Below are 20,898 nucleotides of genomic sequence, written 5' to 3'. Positions count from 1 at the left end.
ATCTACCAACAATTAACATCCAGGCTTAGAATTACTTTAAAGAAATAATCCGGAGAAAGAAAGTAGTACAATTATAGCACAACCTTCATTATTTTAGAAAACTCCAAAACTGTTTCATTGGCAATAATGTCCTCAGTGTTATCACTTCAGAGATGTCTGTCCAGGGTCCAGCATGTAAGTGCCACTACAAAGAAGGCACGGCTGCACCCTTAGTTTCTTAAAAATTTGAGAAAATTCAACGTGTCATCTAAAATTCTGACAGAGATTTTACTGACTGGTTGCATCACACCCCTGAATGGAAAAGCATACAAAAAGTAGTGGATACAACCCAGTCCATCATGGGTAAAGCACTCCCCACCATTGAGCACATCTACAAGGAGTGATGTCACAGGAAAGCAGCATCCATCATCAGAGGCCCCCACCATCCAGGCCATGCTCTCTTCTGGCTGCTGCCATCGGAAAGGAGGTACAGGGGCCTCAGGACTCACACCACCAGGTTCAGGAACAGTTATTTCCCCACAACCATCGGGTTCTTGAACCAGAGGGGATAACTTCACTCATCCCAACACCGTACTGGTTCCAAAACCCTATGGATTCACTTTCAAGGACTGTACAACTCATGCTTTCAATATTTATTGCTTATTTATTTATTATTATCAACTTGTTTTGTTTTCTCTTTTAATATTTGCACAGCTTGTTGCCTTTTGCACGTTGGTTGTTTGTCTGGCTGGCTTTGTTGTGTGTGATTTTTCATTAATTTTCTTTGTATTTACTGTGACTGCCTGCAAGACAATAAATCTCTGGGTAGTATATGGTGACATATATGTACATTGGTAATAAATTTACTTTGAACTTTTGTAAATGTCATAGCTATAGCAGTATGAGAAAACGCAGTACCTGACAACACCAAAGACCAATTTTATCGATACGCATTAAAGCATCCTATTTGGATGCTTAATGGTATGGTAACAGCTCTGCTTGAGACAACAAGAAACTGCAGAGAGATGTGGACATGGACACAACTAAGGACATCATGGAAACTAGCCTCCCCTCCATGGAATATCTGCATTTCTCGCTGCTTCTGTGACCCCACCCACCCACACATTCTCTCTTCTCCCCTCTCCCACTGGGTAGAAAAAATATAAAGGCCTGAAGCACATACCTACCAAATGACTCAAGGACAATGTCTATCATACTGAATGGGCCTCTCATACAATAAGATGGACTTCACTTCACATTCTACCTCATCATAGCATTGTACCTGATTGTCTGCCTGCACTGCACTTTCTCTGTGGGTATAACACTTTGTTTTGCATCCTGATACCACTTTTTCCTTGCACTGCCTCGATGCACCGATGTTCTGTACGGATGGCATGCAAGTTTTTCACTACTTCAGTACATGTGGCAATAAAAAAACAATTTACCAAATAATTGTCAATTCCAGGAAGTCCGCAGATGCTGGAAATCCAAAACAACACACACAAGATGCTGGTGGAACTCAGCAGGTCGGGCAGAGTCTTTGGAAATGAATAGATATTCAATGCTTTTGGCTGAGACCCTTCTTCAGGTCCTCAATAGACTATCTATTGGCTTTAATGACCTTGGTTAGAGTTTAAATGATAAAGGGGTAGAGTTCTCATGCTCTTCAATATAGACTGGAAGATCTCTTAAAAACTGAAGCTTGGTTTTGCATCACATCCAAAAAAACAATCCCAAATGCATAACACCACCTCACTGGAATGCCATCCTCTATTCTGTGCTCTTCCACAGAGATAACCCTTAACACATAACCTTCTGTCTCAAAGTTAAGTGCTTTTTCACTGTGCAACCCCAACATAAATGCACCCATGAAATTCTCTTCATTGTTCCATAAAAGTCTACAATGCATGGCACTGAATTATCTCTGCTATCAGACAACTTGCCTAGCTCTCCCATTTCCCGCACATCTGCCCTCACCCCATCTGCCCACCACCCCACTCGGGATAGGGTCCCCCTTGTCCTCACCTACCACCCCACCAGCCTTCGGATCCAATGTGTAATTCTCCATAACTTCCACCACCTCCAATGGGATCCCACTAACAAGCACATCTTCCCCCCTTTCTGCTTTCTGCAGGGATCGCTCCCTACGCGACTCCCTTGTCCATTCATCCCCCCCATCCTTCCCACTGATCTCCCTCCTGGCACTTATCCTTGTAAACGGAACAAGTGCTACACCTGCCCCTACACTTCCTCCCTCACCACCATTCAGGGTCCCAGACAGTCCTTGCAGGTGAGGCAACACTTCACCTGTGACTCAGCTAGTGTGGTATACTGCGTCCGGTGCTCCCAGTGTGGCCTTTTATATATTGGTGAGACCCGACACAGACTGAGAGACTGTTTCGCTGAACACCTACGCTCGGTCCGCCAGAGAAAGCAGGATCTCCCAGTGGCCACACATTTCAAATCTATGTCCCATTCCCATTCTGATATGTCTATCCATGGCCTCCTCTACTGTAAAGCTGAAGCCACATTCAGGTTGGAGGAACAACACTTTATATACCGGCTGGGTAGCCTCCAACCTGATGGCATGAACATTGACTTCTCTAACTTCCATTAATGCCCCTCCTCCCCTTCTTACCCCATCCCTGATATATCTACCGTAAATTCCGGACTATAAGCCGCTATTTTTTTCCCACGCTTTGAACACTGCGGCCTATACTACGGTGCAGCTAATGCATGTTTTTTTTTTCATGCTGCCAAAAACATTTTGCCTCGTAACAGTAGACCAATAAAATTGATGAGTAGTTCACAGAGGTCCAATGAAATTGTACGATAAATCAAGCACACTTTCACAATTAAATTATTGTAAATCAGTCATTTGTACTCACCCTCATCAACATGGAAAACACTCGAAGAAAAGCATATGATGCAGCTTTTAAGTTAAAGGCGATCAATCTGGCGGTTGAAGAAGGAAATCGAGCTGCTGCACATAATCTTGGCATAAATGAATCGATGGTGAGACGGTGGAGACGCCAGTGTGAAGAAATGAGTCAATGCAAAAAGACGACAAAAGCTTTCAGAGGTAATCATAGCAGATGGCCCGAACTTGAAAACTTTCTTGAAGACTGGGTTAACACACAGAGAGCAGGCAGCCGAGGTGTTTCCACCGTGCAGATCAGACTGAAGGCTAAAGCAATCGCCACCAAAATGAAAATCGAAGATTTTAGAGGTGGGCCATCGTGGTGTTTTAGATTTATGAGACGAAAAGGCCTGTCCGTCAGGGTACGCACGACTCTGTGTCAGCAGCTCCCTCCCGACCACGAGGAAAAGCTTGCTAACTTCCGCACATTCACTCAAACAAAGATAGCGGAGAATTCCATCGGGCCAGATGATATCATAAATATGGATGAAGTACCTTTGACGTTTGACCTGCCTCTCACTCGGACTGTTAATAAAAAAGGTGACTCGTCCATCACACTGAAAACAAGTGGCCATGAGAGAACGCATTTTACTTGTGTTCTGAGCTGCACAGCATCCGGACTAAAGCTTCCACCGATGGTGATTTTTAAGCGGCTGACAATGAAAGTTCAGTGAAAGCTGCCATCAAGAGTACAAACTCAATTCCAGCTGTGATTCCTGGGGGCACCACGAAATATTTGCAGCCACTGGACATCAGCGTGAACCGGGCATTTAAAGTGGCGCTGCGCGTTGAGTGGGAGGCTTGGATGACGAGCGGCGAGAAATCCTTTACCAAAACAGGACGCATGCGAAGAGCATCTTTAACTCAAGTCTGCCAGTGGATCCTAAATGCGTGGAGCCGTGTCACAACATCCACCATCACCAGCGGGTTTCGAAAGGCTGGACTGCTGCGTGACGAAGAGGACCGCGTGCGCTCAAGTGAGAGCGACAACGAAGAGACTGAAGTGAATGACGAGATCCTGAGGTGTTATTCAATTCGGTCACTGAAGAAGAGGACTTTGATGGTTTTAGTGCGCAGGAGGAAGATGAAGAAGGCGATCAATAACTTTTCCTGGTAGGCTGCAGTATATATATTTTTTTTACCAGTCGTTAGGAGATATTGGAATGTTGTTCGTGCACTGTTCAGTAAAAAAGTATACGCAACGTAATTTGTGTGTTACCGATACGTATGTATATTTAAAAGTAGCTGTGTTACAGGCACTGTTCGAAAAAAAGCATTTGCAATATGTATTTGTTTATGTTACCATACGGATTTAATTAAAAGTTAAAAAATCCTCACGTGTGATATTTTTCTGTGTAAATATCTCATATTACAACGTGGGACACCTGCGGCTTAAAACCCGGTGCGGCTTGTACAAGTACAAAATTAATTTTCTTTCTAAAATTAGAGCGTGCGGCTTTTAATCAAGTGCGCTCTGTAGTCCGGAATCTACGGTAGTTCTTTTTTCCCCTCCTTTTTTTTTCTTTCTCTCTCTGCCCATCACTCTGCCTGTTCTCCATCTCGCTCTGGTGCTCCCCTCCCCCTTTCTTTCTCCCTAGGCCTCCTGCCCCATGATCCTTTCCCTTCTCTAGCTCTGTATCCCTTTTGCCAATCACCTTTCCAGCTCTTAGCTTCACCCCACGCCCTCTGGTCTTCTCCTCTCATTTCGCATTTTCCCCTCCCCCTTCAACTTTCAAACCTCTTACTATCTTTCCTTTCAGTTAATCCTGACGAAGGGTCTCGGCCTGAAACGTCGACAGTGCTTCTCCTTATAGATGCTGCCTGGCCTGCTGTGTTCCACCAGCATTGAGTGTGTGTTGTTTATCTAGCTCATCATCCTTTGTAAGAGGCAGTGCAGTCTGACATCAATATTAAACTTGTCTTGCATTGACTGGTCCTGCTTGCTCATCTCTTGCAGTGGTCAGTACTACTTTTGTTGTTGCCAGACAGTCCTCAGATTGGTGAAATATGTCCTTTGGTCTGCCCGAAACTTGGAGGTTTTCCAGCACAGTGAGACATCTGTAAGGGGATGCCGCCTACAACCACATCCCAGGCTGCAGGAGTACCTGTTGAGTGACACACTGAAGCTTGCTCTGTGGGGAAGGATCACATTCTAGACTCCTTCCGCTACCACACAAGGAGTAGCTCAGGCGGGTGGTAAGCCCCTTTAACATTGAAAGGGATATCGCCCTGGGGGCCACATAAGTGGCAATGATAAGTTAACACAACTGAATGTAATTACCATAAATGTAAAAATTTTGCTCTGTTTCTTTAGGGTATTTTTATAATGAAGTTTATATTTGAAATATAAATTTCACCTGCACTCCAAACGGAGCTCTGCCTTCTCAGCTAAATGAAGCTCTATGACTGTAGCCCCAGTAATTATTCCATCAATCTTTCAAGTATAGCCAAAGAGCAGTCCTTTTATAACTCAATAGTCACTATTTACTATAAATAAATTAAAATTTCAATTTTTTAATAGATATTTAGATTTGTATATCTTAAGTTTCTATTCAACTCTTTTTTAAGTTCTGATCCTTTGTCTACAATGCACTATATTATAAGATTGTTGATTATTTAACCAATGAACTGAGGTAGAGGCAGAAAAAAAGGGTAGCATATTGTGGAAGGCTCAAATACTTTACCAAACACCACAACAGGAGCGGCAGCTAAGTAATTTTGTGCAATGCATAAAGATTCAAAATCGACGAACGGGGCAGGGAGAAAAAACCTAACAGTGGCAATTGCAAACTTGCAAGTGCTAAAGTAAAACTTTTTTTGCTGTTAATCCTGCTCTATAAAATTTGGATCATGCCAGGAATGCTGGTCGCACTTTTGTGAATTTGGAATAATGAGCTACCTTTGGTTCTAAGTGGTCACGTGAACAAGCAATTATTTTGTTAACAGCAGAACTGACATCAACTTGATCTTCCCACTCAATAATGTTCTCCTTAGCTTTGCCATTACAATTATGCATGTTACAAATTTCAAATTCATAAATATCAAATGCACATTAAGTGAACTTTATCACTTAAATAAACAATATACATTCAGCCCCCTCCTGCCCTAAACACACCGACTTTGCTGGGCAATGGTTTCACAAATTGTAGGGTCCGCAAGCAAATACTTCCAACATACTGGTGATCTTCTCATGCCAGCCAGAAGGCACAGAAGATAAACATTTCAGCACACCTGCACTATTATGTTTATAATGAGGATACTTTGAATTCGAGCCACAAGCCCCAAAATTTAGGGTAATTAATGGTCCCATGCAGTACAGAGTGGGTGTTTCTCAGATGAAATGTCAACTAAAGCCCCGATAAATATTTTTTGGACCTACAGTAAATGCACACAATCTAGCTACTAAGTTTTGTTCACTCTGAAAGGTAGTTCATGGGTCTGTCATAACTCAGGCATGTTGAGGTTTTGAAAGATAGCGTTATGGATTTAATTCCAACATTACAGCTTGGCACTTCCAATAGAGGCTTCAGAGACAGCAGCTGGGAATTAGCATCTTATGCAAATACAGCGTCTTTCAACATTTTCTGCATTACAACATTCTTAATACCAAAGCAAATCATATTCATAAGAAAAAAATAGAATAACTTATTAAATCACTTCTTCTATTCATAGTCAATACTTTCCATATTGTTCTATTACATTCCTTAAAACCAATAACACTGTTGCCACTCACTGAGCCGCCATTGGGTAGTACACTACTATAGTAATCGAGGAGCTTCCTCACCCGACACAGCCTCTCCTTCTCAAGTAACAGAAGGACCATAAGAAGCATATACACCCTATCTTCACTATATGCGGATTCTCAGTTATGCGAGGAACCTATTTCTACCGACTTCTCCTTAATGTGCATCCAAAACTCACAGTTCTGTGAGGAGCACTGTTTTCCCGTCAATACATGTCACGTGCGCACTCCTCACAGTCTCACTCCCGCCAGTCTTGCATTGGTTTTGGTAACGTGTGGATGTGTGATCTTGCGCTCTTAAACTTCTGTTGTTTTTATCTATGGTGCAGTGATTTTGTGCTTGAAATATTTAACTCTGCCTCCTAAGTGTCCGATGTCAAGTCCTGGGCCATCAGCCAAGTGGCAGAGAACCGCTTTAACACTTGAAAAAAAGTTGGAAATTATGAACAGGATGGTGTCAGGTGAAGGTAAAACAGCTCTGGGAAGCTACTTCAGCCTAGGTGAGTCTACGATCAGAAACATAAAGAAAAATGCTGAGAAAATAAAAAATACAGTGATTGATTCATCACAAGTGTCTTCAAAGATTGTTACCAAAGTGTGTAATCGATTATGACAAAAATGGAGAAAATGCTGAATTGGTACAATGAGCATGAAACAAAGAAAAAAACAACACTTAGTTCTGATCATCTTCGTGTGAAAGCTTTGGAAATTTATGGTCACCTTTGTTCAGAAGCTAGTGAGGTAGTGTCAAGTGATATTGTTAGCTTTAATGCAAGTAAGGGATGGATTTCTAAGTTTGTTCATCGTCACAGGCTTCAAAATTTAGCTCTGCGTGGTGAGCAGGCTGGTGCTGACCACGAAGCTGCTGAACCCTCCCCTGCGCAGTTGTGGGCTATGATAGCTGAGTCAGGCATCACACCAAAGCAGGCGTTTAATGCAGACGAGACTGGGCGTTTTTGGAAGCGTATGCCGAAACGCACTTACATAAGTAAGGATGAACAGATTGCATCAGGTTTCAAGGCAGCAAAGGATAGTGGTCATTCTTCATGGAAGGAGTGAATTCGTACATCTGCTCACCTCATACCCTGATGGAAAGATGTTTTTGATATTCTGAGATTTATGTGATTATTTGACTGTACTTTATATTGGTCTCCTTCAGTTTTCTGGTGTTTCCTTTCTTGTGGCTGATTGGTGGGTGGGTGATCTGTTGGGTTTGTGTGCGAGGGGTTTTGATGCTATTGTTGCTGTTCTTTTCTGTGAGTGAGGGAGTTGGGGATTGCTATTGTGGCTGTCTTTTTCTGCTGGGGAGGGGATGGGGCATATTGGGGTTCGCGAATTTTGTTTCTGTTTCCTAAATGTGCTGGTGGGCAGTGGGATTTGATATCCTTTCTTTCAACAATTCTGTATTTCATGGCAATCTGGAGAAGACAAATATCAGAGCTATATTGTACATGCATTCTTTGACAATAAAATGGACCTTTCAGAATCCTACAGTCTATTTTAATGGCTTCTCTGATTGCCTCAAAGAAAATGGAATCATTTTGAAGATGATATATAGATATAAAATATCCATTATTGGAGCTCAATGTCCAAGACCCAAAAAGAAAACATTTTAAGGTTTATTTCTTTAAATAGAGTAAGTTAGCAATGAATATGTAGGACCTGGAAAGATGGCGGTGTGTTCAAATACAGCAGCTTCTGCAGGCCAACCAATGGTGTTATTGCCTTTTTTAAATGTATTTTTTTATATAATCGCAAGACCCTGCTGGACATTAAGAGCCTAAAGTACTGCAGGAGTACCCACCAGAAAGCTGCTCATTGGTGGAGAAACTGAAGGAGCGGGACTTGGCGCGGATCATGCTGTTGCCTGCATTGGAGAGCAGGAGTCAGTGTGTGGAGGAGTGCAGTCTAAGCAAGAGACAGCTGCTTTTCTTGTGATCACAAGACCCTGTTGGACATGGGTAATGTGGAATGCTGCAAGTCTGATTCACTGATTTGTTGGAAAACAGCAGGGGAACTGCATAGCCTCGGTCGTGGAGAGAACTAGGCCTCAAGCCGCAGTGTCACCTGTTTGCAGCCAACCCGGGGAAGATGTTGGAGTCAAATGCCAAAGGAATGCCAAAGGAATCGGTTGGAATCAGTGCTGTGCCAGCTGGCACTTATCCTTGTAAGCGGAACAAGTGCTACACCTGCCCTTACACTTCCTCCCTCATCACCATTCAGGGCCCCAGACAGTCCTTCCAGGTGAGGCGACACTTCACCTGTGACACTTCATCAGTGTGGTATACTGCGTCCAGTGCTCCCGGTGTGGCCTTTTATATATTGGTGAGACCCGACGCAGACTGGGAGATCGTTTCGCTGAACACCTACGCTCTGTCCGCCAGAGAAAGCAGGATCTCCCAGTGGCCACACATTTTAATTCCATGTCCCATTCCCATTCTGATATGTCTATCCATTGCTTCCTCTACTGTCAAAATGAAGCCACACAGGTTGGAGGATCAACACCTTATATACCGGCCGGGTAGCCTCCAACCTGATGGCATGAACATTGACTTCTCTAACTTCCGTTAATGCCCCTCCTCCCCTTCTTACCTCATTCCTGATATATTTAGTTTTTCTCCACCCTCCTCTTTTTCTTTTTTCCCTCTCTCTCTGCCCATCACTCTGCCTGTTCTCCATCTCTCTCTGGCGCTCCCCTCCCCCTTTCTTTCTTCCAAGGCCTCCCATCCCATGATCCTTTCCCTTCTCCAGCTCTGTATCCCTTTCGCCAATCAACTTTCCGGCTCTCAGCTTCATCCCACCCCATCCGGTCTTCTCCTATCATTTCGCATTTTCCCCTCCCCCTCCTACTTCCAAATCTCTTACTGTCTTTCCTTTCAGTTAATCCTGACGAAGGGTTTCGGCCCGAAACGTCGACAGTGCTTCTCCCTATAGATGCTGCCTGGCCTGCTGCGTTCCACCAACATTTTGTGTGTGTTGCTTGAATTTCCAGAATCTGCAGATTTCTCGTGTTTACTTAAATATGCTGTGTTTGTTTTAACTGCTTAGTTTGTCAAAACTTTTCTCTTTCTAATGTTATAAATTCTAAGGACAGAAAACAGCTTTCAAAATTATTTTTAGGAAGTCTCAATCTGAAAATAAGCAACCACCAGGAATAATAACTGAGTATTGATTTATAGAAGTGGACACTGCTGAAAATGCTGGAAACTTATATTCTGGTTTCTTTTTGCACTGGGTACAGAATACATTAATGAACTAAATATGAATTTGGATCGAACAGTAGCGAATAGCCATTTTCAGCAATGTTTCAGTATAAAACTATGATGCACAGATTTCCTTAGGAAATGACAACCACCTTTGCATTGCTATCCAACTTTTTAGTAAGTTCTGGATCAATGAAGCATGGTGTGGAGCTTGGGCATGGTTATATTTATTCATGACAAACAGAGAGGCTTTCAGTGCTAAAATTTTCATAACTAGAGAGAATGACTGTATCTGGTTGGAATTATATTCTGTGCATTCCAAAAATCCAGTTGTACTAGCTTTAGACAAATGCTCAAGGTCGGAAGGTAAGGATACCATCTTGAAGGTTTTGGTTTCTCAGCAACAAAGAGCTGGAGTTTAGGGGCTGGGGAGTGAGACTGTGTGAAGGAGAGAAAAAAAGAAGTGCCATGTGTGCACTGAAGAGGGAAAACCACAGTAACCTGGTGGGAATAGGTAAAAGATGAATCTTAATGTGAATCAAGATAAGAATCATCTTCCTTTCAGTATATGTCCTCTTCTGTATGCCATTGGTTTGATCAAGCACTAACTACGTTACCACGTGGGATAAGGCTTTTAGGCAGATTGCAAATGGCAAACTATCAATACACCTTTTTGCACTGCCAATGAACGAGGTAGGATTTCAACCGAGTCTTGTGCACTTTCCTTCATTTGGCACAATTCGTGTTTGATAATTGAAGTATACCTGCAAGGGTTGCCTCTAGCACTATTCTACACACCCTCAGGGACTGATTACCTCAAGTCTTCCAGGCAAATGACTGGCATAGCGAGCGGTACACATCCCTTAAACCCCAAACCATGTGTGTATTTCACATGGTTCACTTCTGACAGGAGAACCATCTAGTAGAAATAAAACTACCGTGTCAGGTCTTCTCTTGATCAGGCTGCACATTGAGGCACATTAAACTTCTGAAGTACAAGATCTCCTCCTCTGAGTGACAACTGAAAGTTTAGTTTGCCTGAACTACATGCTGTGTTTAAGGCAGCCAGATATGGCCCCCTGGTTCCTCCCTGCAATGATCAGACAAAACGTGACTGCACTAAAACAGGAGACATTAGATGACGAAGTGGCTGATCAAATAGCAGTCAGGCTCATCCGTGCATTCAACTTATCAGCCAGTGCTTCCTTTCATCCTGTCAGACAAAAAAATAATGTACCATCCCAAAAAAACGAGCAGGCACATCACTTAAGTACCTGACAGCAAAGTGATATCTTTTTAAACAGAATTAGCTCTTCTTAAGTTTCTTCACGTGTGGCTTAGCTACCAAGCCCAGTGGAACCATTTCTATTGGCAAGTGAAGGGGCAAAGGTGGGTTACTGGCACCTTTAAAACAGTTGCTTCAGGCAGACGGGCCTCGTCAGCTGTGATTGGCAGGAGAAGGAAAACTCTCAAATCTCCGTTGTTTTAGACAATAGACAATAGATGCAGAAGTAGACCATTCAGCCCCTCGAGTCTGCACCGCCATTCTGAGATCATGGCTGATCATTCACTATCAATACCCAGTCCCTGCCTTGTCCCCATATCCCTTGATTCCCCTATCCATCAGTTATCTATCTAGCTCCTTCTTGAAAGCATCCAGAGAATTGGCCTCCACCGTCTTCCGAGGCAGTGCATTCCACACCTCGACAACTCTCTGAGAGAAGAAGCTCTTCCTCAACTCTGTTTTAAATAACTGACCTCTTATTCTCAAATAGTCTTGTAGCTATACCCACTAATGGGGAACATTTTGGGAGTAAATCCTGAGGAAAAACCAGAGCTGGACTCCTTAAGACAGTCGTACACTGACTGGCAACTCCTGTGATGCCGCTGGTGCTAAACTGTGTCAGTCTCTGCTGTTTCTTTGGATTTATCAGTTGTGTGGAGAAAGGGAACCTGCTGCATGGGCAACAGCCTGCTCTCCATATCACATCATCCTGGCTTGTATATCACACAGACAGCTAGGACATCACATCCATGGCCAACCCCAGCCAACAAAGAGCCTCCTTTTACGTAGTCTGAAGTAGCAACAGGGATAATGATACAGAGAGCGTCAGTAAGAATTTGGATCAGTCAATTATACTGGATAAAGTAACTTCATATCCTGGATCCAAATCAGGAACTTGGAGTTAATATGACACTAAAAATTACCAGATCTTCTGTCAAAAGAAAACAATTTCAAGTAAATAATTTGAATATGTCTTTTTATTACAACAGATAATGGAGTAATTTTCAATTAAATAAGGGGCAATGTTTTTTTTTAGGATAAAAAAAGGGATTCAGAGAAGCTGCTGAAGTGGAAAGAACAGAATAATGGTATTGGAGAAGCAGCAACTACGGCATAGGGAAACCAAAACAACTTGACAGTTATAATTACATACTGAACCACGAAAGGTTAATAGCTATATCTGTTAAGGCTGTATAATTGTCCTTCTCACAATTATACTTAACTCCTCCATATTGAGGACCTTGAAGCATTTCAGTTGTCAGGAATAATCTATTATAAGGAAGTTAAGAGGTGGGGATCTTGGCTGACAGGTAGGAGGAGGAGGCAATTATGTTATTTCAATGGCTTGGGGCAGTGGTGGTTATCCCAAATCCTCAGATGACATAAAATGAGACACAGCTGATTAAATGCAGGCACCACTGCTGCTTCAAAATGTGCCTCTCACGTGCCTCATCCTTGCCATCGGTGAAATGCCCGCATCAGAGTCAAACTTTGAATTCCTTTTTGTCAGTCTCCATAAATTCTAACATGCTCCATGTAGCCGTGTAAACCAAAAATAGATTTCTCCTCAACAATGAACTTCCAAGTCCTCCTAAGCAGTTGATTTGGGGGAAAAAAGTATCGGATGCTGAACGCAAGAATTTAAAATATTCAGACTTCAATTCCTACCCAACCTAAATCATCTACCTTCCAAAACCTTATATGATCATCTAACAGCTTAGCTAATTGGTCTGCATGCTTTTGAACATCAATTCTGATCACAAGGCCATTCAGCATATCAGTTCTGCTTACTACAAACTCAATTGTCCAAGTACTGCCTATTACCTCAAGACAAGGGGGTGGGGTGGGTCAGACATTTAAAACAGAGGAATGTAGAAATTTCTTCCCACACAAAGTCTGGAATTCTCTGGCCCAGACAGCTTTGTAGGCAGGTTCATCACGGGTATTTAAAGTGGAAGTCTGAGCACAGACTTGGGTTGGATCATCTAAGGGCATCCGAAGGTGGGGCAGGCTTTGAGGGACTGGAGGGCCTACTCCTACTCCTACAGTGGCATGCAAAAGTTTGGGCACCCCTGGTCAAAATTTCTGTTACTGTTGGTAGCAAAGCGAGTAAAAAATGACCTGATTTCCAAAAGGCATAAATTAAAGATGACACATCTATTTAACATTTTAAGCAAGATTACATTTTTTATTTCCATCTTGTACAGTTTCAAAATAACAAAAAAGGAAAAAGGCCTGTAGCAAAAGTTTGGGCACCCTGCATGGTCAGTACTTAGTAACACCCCCTCTGGCAAGTATCACAGCTTGTAAACGCTTTCAGTAGCCAGCCAAGAGTCTTTCAATTCTTGATTGGGGGATTTTCACCCATTCTTCCTTGCAAAAGGCTTCTAGTTTTGTGAGATTCTTGGGCCGACTTGCTTTCACTGCTCTTTTGAGATCTATCCACAGATTTTCGATGATGTTTTGGTGGGGGGACTGTGAAGGCCATGGCAAAACCATCAACTTGCGCCTCTTGAGGTAGTCCACTGTGGATTTTGAGGTGTGTTTAGGATCATTATCCTGTTGTAGAAGCCATCCTCTTTTCATCTTCAGTTTTTTTTTTCAGATGGTGTAATATTTGCTTCCAGAATTTGCTGGTATTTAATTGAATTCATTCTTCCTTCTACAAGTGAAATGTTCCCCGTACTACTGGCTGCAACACAAGCCCAAAGCATGATCGATCCACCTCTGTGCTTAACAGTTGGAGAGGTGTTCTTTTCATGAAATTCTGCACCCTGTTTTCTCCAAACATACCTTTGTTCATGGCAGCCAAGAAGTTCTATTTTAACTTCATCAGTCCACAGGACATGTTTCCAAAATACATCAGGCTTGTTTAGATGTTCCTTTACAAACTTCTGATGCTGAATTTTGTGGTGAGGACGCAGGAAAGGTTTTCTCCTGATGACTCTTCATTGAAGGTAATATTTGTGCAGGTGTCGCTGCACAGTAGAACAGTGCACCACCACTCCAGAGTCTGCTAAATCTTCCTGAAGGTCTTTTGCAGTCAAACGGGGGTTTTGATTTGCCTCTCTAGCAATCCTACGAGCGGTTCTCTCGGAAAGTTTTCCTGGTCTTCCAGACCTCAACTTGATCTGTACCATTCCTATTAACTGCCATTTCTTAATTACATTACGAACTAAGGAAATGACTAGCTGGAAACGCTTCGCTATCTTCTTATAGCCTTCTCCTGCTTTGTGGGCATTATTTATTTTAATTTTCAGAGTGCTAGGCAGCTGCTTCGAGAAGCCCATGGCTGCTGATTGATGGGACAAGGTTTCGGGAGTCAGGGTATTTATAAAGCTTTGAAACTTGCATCACCTTGCCTTTCCTAATGATGATTGTGAACAAGCCACAGTTGTAACAAGCTAAATAAGGTCTGAGACCTTGGTAAAAGTTATCTGAGAGCTCAAATCTCTTGGGGTGCCCAAACTTTTGCATGGTGCTCCTTTCCCCTTTTTCCCCCTCTAAAATTGTACAGAACAAAAATAATACACTAACCTTGCTTAAAATGTTGAAAAGAATCTTTCATCTTTAACTTTATGACTTTTGAAGATCAGTTCATCTTCTACTCACTTCACAGTATTCACATTATTCACAGTAACAGAAATTTTGACCAGGGGTGCCCAAACTTTTGCATGCCAATCTATGTCCTTTGTATATTTACTTCCTACTACATTCTCATCTTTTAAAACTTCTCAAAACTCATCCCTTCTTGCAAATATCCAATCACCTTTTCTACCTGATTATTTTCAGCATTCTAATTTTGTCCCCTGTAACTCATACGGCATCTGTAGTTTATATTAAAAGAATGTGTAAATGCAAATCAATGTTGTAAGAAATAAGCTGGCACTGATTCATTTAGCTTCATTTCTGGTTGAAAACTATTTTCTTGAGTTTCTGTTTGAAGATTCAAAAAGTCTGGTTTACCAGAGAATTTAAATGATTTATCTGTAACCTTTTGCACTGCCGTCCAAGGTATCAACTTCCCAAGGATACTGTTGAGGAATTTGGTTCTGATTATTCAGCAGCTGGGCTGCAGTAACCGTTCGACTACTTGATTGATAGTTGAGTTAACAAAAAAAACTTAAAAATTTATTCTCCTTCAGATAAAAAAAAACACTAATTGGATAAGATGCTGTTCAAGGACCTGAATGTCAGTTAACTGATGTGGAAAAAGGAAGTATCGAACTCATTTTGGCTTTGCACCTTTTTGCCTACCTGCACTGTAGTTTATCTGTGACTATAACACTTCACTCAGCTTTTGGTTATTAGTTTCCTTTCTACCACCTCAACACACTTATATGATGAAATGATCTATGTGGATGGCAGGCAAAACAAAGTTTTTCATTGTACCTTGTTACACATGGCAACAGTAAACCAATTTACTAGTGATTCATTACATACTTCAGAATTCAGAGCTTCGCCAAGCACTGGCTGTTATTCAAGAATAACGCCAGTTTGTAAATGGTAATTTCTACAATACGACAGATATCATTGTACCTTGAATTGACAGTGTTTTTCCACAGGAAATGCATTTAATTTAAGTACATCCTTATACATAAATTAATCACTGAACATCCTTTCCTTAAAACTCCTGATACTTAAGATTGACTTGTAGGCTCGGTTTGTTGGGCAATGGATCTGAAACCAAAAGACATAAGGGCTTACTCCCTGCAGTTTCAACAAAAAGCTTTCATTTTTCCAAGATGGAAAATCTGAGGCAGCATGTTTCAGCATGCGTAAGTAATCATCTTCAGATGGTGCCAAGCTGTTAGGATGGAAATGGGAACCAGCAGTACACCACTAGCCTGACTTCCTAACAAAGAATGAACTCTGAAATGAATGCTTTCCTCTTCCTGCAATATGCAACATTCGAACCCTTTCCGCACAAGCATATGCATTTCCTAATGAAGTCTGAACTCAATGAGGTGAAGTCATGAAAGACACTGTTTTCTTCTTTCATATCACTTACTCTAGCAGCACCAATACTTCCAAGCAAGATAGTTCCATTTCACTACAATCTACCTTCGGCAGCCAAGCCTTCAGATGCACATGCCCTTAGCTCTAAACTTGTCTCATTAAACCACTGTTTCTCCTGCTTTCGCCTTAAAGATAGACTTAAAAACCATATTTTCAGCCAAGTGTTCGGTCATTTGTCATGCTATGACACGGTTGAATTTTATTTGGGAAAAGTTGTTCATTTGGAGCACACATATATTAAATTAAAAGCTTTCTATATAAAGAAATTTTATTGGAATTGGGTAGCGTATGAAATGTGATCAAAAGGGTTGAAATAGTTAGGGTCTGGAAGTGGATATCAGTGATTGAAGAGACACCTCTGAAGGAGAAACTAGAATTACAATCTCAATGGAGAAACGGTTCATTTCCAATCTTATCTTCAACAATTTTGTAATTAATTAATAATAAACAGTATTTAAAGAGAATGCAATTGTAAAGAAACTTTGGTATATAATATTTCTCCTTGCTTTAGCCCAGGCATCATTCCTGACGGTGTATTCTTCCCACATCCTAAAAACATGCCACTTGGAAGTTGCCCCTAATGTATAGGTGAGTGGTAGAATCTGGGGAAGTTGATGAAAATGTTGTGAAAATATTTAAAATGATTAGTATAGGATTGATGATTCATCTTAGACCCTGACCTAGAGAGCAAATGGGGCCTGTTTTATTGTGTATCTCTCCTCAACTCTAAGGTAACAACCCAGTACTGATTGTGAGCACACCTCAAGGGAAGTAAACCAGCCCTGAACACCAGACTAGGGAATGAACATCAAGGGAAGCACTGAAGCTTCACCCAACACTAAGCTCTGTGAAGAAGGGCCACAGTTTAGGGTTCTTTTGATACCACACATGGAGGGACTGAGTCTTTTGGAAAGCCCCTCAAACATTTAAAGGATAGATCACCTCAGGGAGCCATATAAGGGTTTATGGTGCTGTGTTTTTCCTTTTAAAAAGTTTATAGCACTGAATGCATTGGCTATGAATGTCAAAGATTAGTGTTTTTTCCTGCTTGAATATAGTCTATTTTTGTAACAAAAGGGACAGTTAAATAGGTAGTAGATTAGGACTCTAAAGAGGGGAAAAAATACACAATGAACAGATTCCTAAAATAAAGGGTTAAAAAGAAATGTAATAAAATTCAAATAATCTACACAAAACTCAAAAGAACTAGCAGTATCTGTGTGTGATAATCCAGCACAACAATGGCATGAAAAATTAATATTAGTAAAGTGCAGCATAAAATGACAGGCATCTTTTGTCATAAGATTATGGGTCATCATGAATTCAGCATTAAGGAAGGACTAATCAATATATCTCTGTAGCTTGCCAACAATACACAGATTTTGTGTCACCTGGACCTTGCTTTCGTTATGAAGACACAGAAGAATTCCTTACCTCTAAAATCCTGTCTCCAGACTGCAGTCTACCATCTTTAACAGCTGCTCCTCTGGGAAGAATATTTTTGACCAAAATGGGACCAGGTCCATGTACACTTGACTCTCTTGTGACCACCGTAAAACCAAGTCCTTCTGACCCTGTATGTGGTAAGAAAAGGATAGTCACTGGATTTAACTATTTATTGTATAGGAAAAAATCTTCTGCAAACACTCAATAATATTGTGAGGAAAATACTTGAAGTGCCTAATGTAAAAACATGGTATGCTATATGGCAACATTAAGAGTCTTCATAATCCTGCAGTATTCAGAAATCCTGGTAACTCTGCAAGTGATCCTTCAGGTGATGATTCACATGCTCCCTTTAAAACTCACTAGGTCCCCATTTTTCATGCTCTCTTTAAGCTTGTCAGTACCCCGCTTCCTGCAATCCCATTGCACGAACCGCAGGGCCCATTTCCCATATACTCATTAAACTCACCAAGACCCCACTTTCCGTGTTTCCTCCAAGTTCACTGGGATCCCTTTCCTCCCTCTGTTTTCAAACTCACCACCAACCTGTTCCCCACCCTCCCTTCCAATTCACTGGAAAGTTTAGTGTACTAGGGAGTAATATTTAATAAAAAGTGAATCAGAAGTGCGTTAGTTTATTAATAGGGAAGTAACATCCAATAATCATGAAAACCTGCAGGCCTGGCACCAAAATCCTGAAAGATGAGATGAATAGAACTTTACTATACCTCTTTTTTCTCCTTTAAAATACTTCTTAACAAATATCTTTTTGTTCTGTACATCATGCTCTGAGTTGTGTTTTCAGAACTGGCAACTCAATAGCCCAGATCATTCAAGAGTAGGTAAAAAGAGAAAGGAGATGGGACAGATTTGTTCATAAAAGGAGGAATCAGCAAATTGTTCAGTCATGATATCGGTAAAGATGTAGAATTAGTTTGACTGGAAATAGTAACTAACAGGGATAGTGTGACAGTTCGACAGGACAAAGCATAAATGGGAAAATATCAAAGGCATGAATAAAAGGGAATGGTAATTATCATGGGCAAGTTTAATCTACATGTTGATTAGACTAGCAAAAGCACCATGAAAGAGGAGCTTGTAGAGCACTTTGAGGATTGATTCTTAAAGCATTATGTTGCAGAACCTACCCAAGAACAGGCTGTTTTACATTTGGTCATATGTGATGAGGTGAATTAATAAAAGATGTTGCAGTTTAAGATCCCAACAGGGGCAGTAATCACAACATGATAGAATTCCAGATACTACTTAACTGCAAACACTTGGGGTCCCAAAACCAATGTCCTCAATTTTAAGAAGGCTTTAAAACGATAGGAATGTATGGTTGTTTTGAGCTGAGTGGGTAAATAGACTAAGGAATAGGGTAGTACATGAGTAGTAGCTGATATTTAAAAAACTAATTTATAATGCTCAGCGGAAATTCATCCCATTTAGAAAGAGGAATCGCAGGAGAAAGATGTACCGCCCATGATTAACAAAGGAGGTCAAGGGAAATGCTAAATAAAGATGAGAATATATAAAGTGGCAAGGGCTACCGGTAAACTAGGGGACTGCGAATCTTACAAGAACCAACAGCAAGAGTCTAAAAAGGAAGTTAATAAGGAAGGAGAAAATTGACTTTGAGAGAGAACTGGTAAGCAATATAGAAACAAACAGTAAGGGTTTTTATAGATAGCTGAAAAGGAAGAGGATATCGAGGGAAGTGTGGTACCCTTGGAAAAGTGACAGTTGGGTATTAATGATGAGAAACAAGGATATGACAGATGTTAAACCAATGCTTTACATTGGTTTAGTATGGAGGACACAGTACACATCCCAAATATTTCTAACAGGCTGGTTTCAAACACAATGGAAGAACTTGTAAAAAAGATATTGCAAGTAACAAGTCACCAGATGCAGATGCCGACACTTGGGATTTTAAATAAGATCACTGAAGAGATGCAAGAGTCATTGAATGAGGTTTCTCAAAATTCACTGAGTTCCAGGAAGTTGCCAATGGCCTGGAAAACTGCAAATATAACTCCATTGTTCAAGAAGGCAGGAAAGCTGGAAGTGGATAACTATAAACTGTTCATTTAACATCTGCTATTGGCAAGATGCTGCAGTCTATCAACAAAAAAAAAGGAAAGCTAGTCAATTAGAGAGGCTTAATGCAATGGAACCTAGTCAACATGGTTTTATAGAAGATAAATCATGTTTAACAAGTTTGCTAAAGCTCTTTGAGGATGTAACATTCAAAACTCTTAGATATGGATACTCTAAGATGTAGCTCCTTTTGGCTTTCAGAAGGTATTTGACAAAGTATCACATAAAAGGCTGGCACAAAAGATAAGATCATGCTGTTTGGAATATTGCATTCATGTGGTTTGAAGGTTGGTTAGCCTATAAAACACAGAGTAAGAATAAACAGGCTGGTAGAATGCAACTAGTGGAAGGTCTCAATATAAAACTGGCCTTCAATTACTTACTGGTTTATATTAATAACCTAGAGGAGAGGGTGGCCAAGTTTGTCAATGACACACAAGTAGGCGGGAGAAGATGTTGGAATAAGGACAGCAGAATTTTACAACTGGATATGGAAAGGATGAACAAGTGGGCAAACACTTGCACATGCAAAAAAAGTGTTCCCACATGCAACTCAATGTGGGGAAGTGAGGAGGTTATGCACTTGGATCCTCAGGCTACTATCTAAATGAAGAAAGGCTGCATATGGGTGAAGTGTAGCAGGATCTTGGAGTACTTGCGCACAAATCACAGAAAAAATTCTAACCACACCCAGATTCTGAGAAAGGCTTTTAAAAGGCTGCAGCTTCCTCAATTGTTTAAAAACCTTCAATGTATACGGTATTCCAAATATTTTTCTGGAGAAACAGCAGTTCTTGATTTACCTTGTTATCTCTGAGGAAGTGTATAAGTGTGCACATACTCATAAATCCCAAACTTCTGCAAAGCTGTTTGTGATAGTGTTCCTGGAGACCAGGAGTTAAGCGCTAATGTTCTCAGTTCCTGAGCACTTATGTTGGGGAAATCAGCCTGCTGAATCTGCATCAGGTCAGACTTGGCAGAGGAAAGGAGAGGCCATTCACTTGAACTCACAAGAACAGTGATAAAGGTGCAGAAGTTATGCACAAAAATTCAATTTTCAAGATTGTTTAATGTCATTTCCAGTACACAAGGGTAGAGGATGAAATAATTGTTACTCTGACTCCAATACAGCACAAAAGACATAGGATAAGGAGGACAATAATAATAAATTAAACACCAATAAGTATAAATACAGGATGTA

At 41.1% G+C, this 20,898-nt stretch overlaps 1 protein-coding gene across 5 annotated transcripts in view; it reads right to left on the bottom strand.

The window, feature by feature from the left end:
* Window positions 1-20,898, bottom strand: part of pard3bb (par-3 family cell polarity regulator beta b) — a 1,128,463-nt gene that overhangs the window by 576,626 nt on the left and 530,939 nt on the right. For all 5 annotated transcript variants that reach the window (XM_059967323.1, XM_059967326.1, XM_059967321.1 and 2 more), the window contains one exon: window positions 17,583-17,722. In XM_059967323.1, coding sequence (XP_059823306.1) covers window positions 17,583-17,722 — 140 coding nt within the window. The remainder of the gene's footprint in view (window positions 1-17,582; window positions 17,723-20,898) is intronic.

The sequence above is a fragment of the Hypanus sabinus genome, chromosome 4 (genome assembly GCF_030144855.1).
Source record: "Hypanus sabinus isolate sHypSab1 chromosome 4, sHypSab1.hap1, whole genome shotgun sequence".
Lineage (NCBI taxonomy): Eukaryota > Metazoa > Chordata > Chondrichthyes > Myliobatiformes > Dasyatidae > Hypanus > Hypanus sabinus.
This window is presented reverse-complemented; position numbering and strand designations above follow the sequence as displayed.